The sequence below is a fragment of the Raphanus sativus genome, chromosome 4 (genome assembly GCF_000801105.2).
Source record: "Raphanus sativus cultivar WK10039 chromosome 4, ASM80110v3, whole genome shotgun sequence".
NCBI lineage: Eukaryota > Viridiplantae > Streptophyta > Magnoliopsida > Brassicales > Brassicaceae > Raphanus > Raphanus sativus.
Window position 1 is genome coordinate 46,340,642 of NC_079514.1, and position 5,662 is coordinate 46,346,303.

General features: G+C 36.8%; 2 protein-coding genes across 2 annotated transcripts; both read left to right on the plus strand.

The window, feature by feature from the left end:
• The first annotated feature begins 1,273 nt into the window (after positions 1-1,273).
• On the plus strand, positions 1,274-4,157 carry LOC108851219 (uncharacterized). Its single transcript, XM_057007737.1, has 2 exons — positions 1,274-3,838; positions 3,932-4,157. Exon 1 carries the CDS (start codon positions 1,596-1,598, stop codon positions 2,526-2,528), a length of 933 nt encoding a protein of 310 aa, XP_056863717.1. The 5' UTR covers positions 1,274-1,595; the 3' UTR covers positions 2,529-3,838; positions 3,932-4,157.
• Positions 4,158-4,310: 153 nt separating this feature from the next.
• Positions 4,311-5,360, plus strand: LOC130511507 (uncharacterized). The gene is made up of 2 exons (XM_057008566.1): positions 4,311-4,446; positions 4,534-5,360. The coding sequence occupies exon 2, from the start codon at positions 4,704-4,706 to the stop codon at positions 5,301-5,303; it is 600 nt and encodes a 199-aa protein (XP_056864546.1). The 5' UTR covers positions 4,311-4,446; positions 4,534-4,703; the 3' UTR covers positions 5,304-5,360.
• Positions 5,361-5,662: the final 302 nt, after the last annotated feature.

Genomic DNA, 5,662 nt, shown 5'->3' on the forward strand with positions numbered 1-5,662 from the left:
TCCAAATTTTCCCTTATATATAATAGATTAGAACAAAAATGAATAGGTGCAACAACCTTTATAAGTAGATTTTTTCAGAATAATTCTTTTTTAATAGTATAGATGTCACCAGTAAAACCATTATCCACATAAGGCTAAACAGATAGATATCGCATGGCTATTGAAGGATGATTAGACTATCACAAGTGGCCAACCAGAAGGTGACTTCTTAGTATCAGTGAGACGTGGCTTATACCTATTGGAGAGCAGTATACAATATATCTTCTTTGTGTTGGTACTTCCACTTGTTATTGTCGATTTATCATCTATCATGTCGACAGCCAAATGTCCAATAGGATCCACTGTGCGTTATCAAGAAAGACAAAAAATTATTTTAGGGGTTAGAAGTTTTTTTGTAAAGAAGTTTATTAAATATAGTTTTAGATAAATTTTTATCTTCGGATATAGAAGTTATTATTAATATCATATAATTACCTTTTTACTACATCCACATCCAGATTTTATTTGATAAAGAAGACCAGAAATTTAACATACACAAATATTATTAATTTCATTTTGTCAATTGCATATATAATAGTATCATTTTCCAATCTTTGACTGTCAAGGTTTTTCGTAATCAATGCTTGTAGAATTAACTTTCTTATAAATCTATACTATTAAAACAATATCATGAACTATTAATATAGATGTGATCTATATATTTTAATAGAATATATTAGAAATTCTTATTAATCATTTAAGAAAAATATTATACAAAAAACATAAATATAACAAGAAAAATATAAATATAAAACCTAAATTTCTAAAAAGTAAAACAAAAATATAGGAGGGGTCATAAAATCTAATGTTTAAATTAAAATCAAACTAGGTAACTTTCATGGAAACCCAATTAAATACGAAGAATGACATACGCAAATTTGAGGGAAAATAAAACTGAGGAAGAACAGTTAAATACTATACTATGAATTCATTAATATAGTAACAAATTAATTTTAAGAATAAATCAATATTTTCTTGACGTACATGTATAGATTAATTTATCACTATATGTAGATTCATTAATTACTGTAATGTTTCATTGATCCAAGTTCAAAAATATTATACTCTTTCTATTTCTAATTGTAATTAGTTTTGCTTGAAATCACAAATATTTAGAAGGTTGTTATTTAAAATTAATATATTATTTAATTAATCAATTTAACCAATTATAAAAAAGGGAATTTGCACTAGATGGTAAAGTTTCGTCTAGATATTAGCTAGGTGGTAAAAGGGCTGTAGCAATTTCGGTAATCCCAGAACTATCCCTCATTTGATAAAAGAGTGGAGCACATGCGCCTGTCAAATTACTGACGTCACAACAGGTTGAGGCGGTTGCATAAAGGAAAAGATAATTATGCAAAGAACATAAGGTGTTGAAATATCTATAAGTGTTAAAAGTGCAAAGACCCCTAGATTTTTTCGTTCAGACTTTCGTTCTACAACATATGTGATTTTTGAAACTAAATCTCAGGTCTTATTTATTTGCCACCAACCTCTGTTTTCTCTACAAATCGCTCATAGACGTTTCTAAAAAATCTGTTTTCTCTAAAATCAAAATGGTTTCTTCGAGAATAGTCGATTACCATGAAGATCTCGTGGAAGAACCCGAAGTTGAGTTACCTCAGATGGTTTTTGCGGATGGCGAGGAACCAGTCGGCGTCAGAGTGCTTACTTACCAGTCTTCTCGAGCAATAAACACCATACTTAATGCTCTCAACGAAGCTGAGATCCAGTACCTGAGAGAGTCGTCGTTTGGTAAACTCATCGAGATAGCCGAAAAACCTGCATTTTCTGGTAGATTTGCTAGATATCTACTATCTCGACAGTTGAAGGTCGAAAAAAAACACGAAGCTTGGTTTCGGTTTGCCGGAAATCCTATTAGGTTTTCATTGAGGGAGTTTGCCATAGTCACTGGGCTTCCTTGCGGTGAAATCCCCAAAAAGCAGAAGATGAAGAAGAAGAATATCAACGAGAAACCTTATTGGCCCGAACTATTTGGGAGTATGGAAGAAATGCGAGTATCTCAGGCTGTGAAGATGCTACGAAAAAAAACGGTTACAGATCCAGATATCCGGATGAAATTGGCATGCCTTGCAATAGTTTCATCTGTGTTGCTGTCAACAAATCTTAAGATGAAAATGCTAAAGGAGTACGCTGAGCTACTTGGAGACATAGAAGAGTTTTTGTCTTTTCCATGGGGTCGTATTGCATTCGATATGCTGATGACCAGTATCAAAAAAAGGGATGAGATATCCTTGTCTCAAGATACCATTGCGCTTAAAGGCTTTGCTCTAGCTCTCCAGCTTGTAATTGTTGAAGCTGTCCCTGCTTTGACAGAAGTGGTTCAGGATGCGTGTTCTTCTTCCGAATCGGAAAGTGATGATGATGAAATAGAGTCCCCTGTTAGCAAGGCAAGGAGGAAGACTTTGAATCCTGCCCACGCAAGGGAAGTAGACAGAAAATCGGAGGTAAACATCATATTTAACTGAATAATTAGTACTAATATTATTACCTATATTAATCGTGCTTGTAGTAATTATTTAACCGGAATTGGATACTTCCATGTTGTGTAGGCTGTTGTGAACAGCATTATCCCCGAAGATCCTCATCGGCCACTCAATGATTCTGTTTTGGGTTGGCCAGACGAGGTGTTTGATATCAAAGTTGACAACCTTTTGAAGCTTATATTTCAAAAGTTTGTGTTCTCCAAAGATATGTTCAAAGGTGGAGTAACAAAATCTGATGTTGAGAAGATGCGGGAAGACTCCAAACCAAATGGCAAGAAGAAGCAGACCCGAGGGAAGGAGAAACAGAGCATAGAAGCAGAAGAAGATAAAATTTCACCAATTGTGCTTTCCCTTCTCAAACCTGAGCTCCAGCGGATCGAAGGCAAAGTGTCGTCTGGCATTGACTCCATGAAACAGTTAGCTTTGTCATCTGTACAGTACAAAGATGACGTTCTAGCCACTGTGTCTGGAATGATAAAGCAAATGAAATCGGAAATTCTGGTTTCACTTGCCCAGGGTCATGCACATGAGGTTTCAGGGTGTCACAATATCATCCTGTCAGATGGTCATGTCTCGAAGCCAAGTTCTTCGAAACAACTAACCGGTCGAAGCGAGGCCGGTAATGGGCATGCTGCTTCAGAGTGTCACCCAATCAATCCGTCTTCTTCCAATGCATCTATCCCACCTTGTTCCAACCAACCTGCAGTGGAAGGTGATGACGAGAATAACAGGGTGATCGCTAATGTGTTGGAAAATCTCAGTCATTATTCAACTCCTCCTGGATCACCCAACCAACCACCTGTAAGAATCTTCCTGTAGTGCATAACCGGTTATTTGTAAGAAAGAAATCACCGGCTATTTGAAGATAAATCCGGCTTCATGATTGCCTCATCATATAGATTGAGTAAACATATATTAAATCCATAATTATAAGTGTGTTACCGGTTTCAATTAGTGTATTCCGATTTCACTTTTTAGGTTTCCGACGGACGTGGTCAAGACGAAATCTCTTCACTACCAACCGGTGGTAAGCTGGGTGAAAGCAAACATCAACTCAGGTCTATATCTCGTCCGGAACTTAATGTAAGTATGTCTATATTAAATTTTGTAACTTACTACATATGTTGATTTGGGTTACAGATATTTATCAAAATGTTGCTACCTTCATAATATCTTTTATTTTAAAGGGGACCCTCGTACTCGCCCATCAAGATAAAAATACCATTCCTCGACGTACTCCTCTTTTTGAATTTAACAACGAAGCTTCCTCAGGATCAAAACTGTTTGCCCCCGTAAGTATAGAGTAGTTACCCCCAGCACTACCTTTTGTTACTAATATGAGAAGCCTTATGTTTAACATGATGTATAACATTATTTAATCGAAGGTCCAAAAATGGCAGTCGAAACAAAATCTCGCTTATGCCGCTACAAACGTGAATGTCGGAGATAGCAGACCTCAAATGAGTACACTATCGGGGCACAGCGGAACGGAGGATCGCCTTAGATCAGATGTATGGTCTCCGACCTCTTCTTGATTATAATGCTCAATTTATGACAAGCGCAGTCATAACAATATTAACACATATATGATATTGCAGTTCGATCAACCATCTTTCTCTTTGGGCCTGACTCAAGAGAAAGATGCTTTACCCTCGCGTGAACACGATCAGATGGGAGAGAATAATACTCATCATGGTTTGGAGACGCATCTAGATACTTTCCTCTCTCGAAAAAGCAAGTGTATCAAGACAGTCCCACAGTATTTACTTAGCGGTTACCAGTGCGGGAGTAGCATACTTAATCGTGCTCGAGAAGGTCAACTTTGTGGGGGTAGCTATTATGATATGTCGGTTGTTCGTGACAAGTATGCTCGACTGTCCACACTACTTAAGAAACCTTGGTAAATTTCATTTTATCCATCAGAAATATTTCATATATTTTGACATGTGGATTGGTAGAATAATATAGTAAAGCCTTTTTATTGCAGTTTTATAAACGTTGGTGGACTCTCGGTTACCCATAAAGACCTTATTGATATAGCGGACAGAACTCGTTTGTTACCTGGCAAGGCAAGTTATTATTTTAAAACTGATCTACGGAGAAGTGGAGTATATTTATGACACCAGCTAACTGTAAATTCAGGTCGTAGATATTCTTATGAGGGTTGTCCGATCCACCTTCGATAATCATTGTATCGGTAAAGTGGACATAAGTGCTGCGTTTCTGGACAGTCGGTTTGCAGCATTGTTGTGTAGGAACCATGCAAAATTCAAGAAGCAAAAGAATAAGGGTGCTTTCCTATTCAGCAAGAGTCTAGTAGATGGGCTCGCTAATAGCTGTCAGGCTTTTACCCCTGGAACCCGTTTTTACTTTCCAATATGCATCAGAAAAGAGCACTGGATAGGATTATGTCTGGATTTCAGTGCATCAAAGCTTTATGTTTTTGATTGCAACCCTGACTTAAACGAGGATTCTGCACTTCGGCAATCTCTTCTGCCTATCTCAGAAATGTTTCCTCTACTGGTAAAACAATCTTCCATATCTATTGCGGGTGTTGATACTCCCCTGATTGTAGAAAGGATTCAAGGTGTTGCCAAGAATGAAAACCCTGGCGAAGCGGCTATCACAGCAACCCTCCTGATTCAAACACATTCCTTGTTTGGTTCTGACCCATGCCGTGGGATAACTCCGTCAATTATCACCGATGAAGCACATAGAGCGGCTGTTATGATATACGAGTTTCATGCCAAGTTGTAGGACGACTTTCTTTTTTACTGAGGATCTAATATTATATGTTACTGCTATGTAATGCTTATTTATGTCAACCAGGATAATGCTTATTTACCTTTATAAGTTTATCAGTTTCTGTTATCTAGTATTAAAACCATTTGATGTTATGTTAAAAGCATCCAAGATTAGGAGGTTGAAAGATAAAACGGTCAATCGTTGCAATATTAAATAGGAAAATCCTGAAATACCGGTTATTCCTTCGAATTGAAGGTAGAGGATATTGTAAAACCGGTTTTATTCTTAAGTAACTTCTTCAATAGATTGTTATAACACCCGATCCAAATCAGATAAGGGAAACAAACTATTTCACATTGAAAACGTTCTTA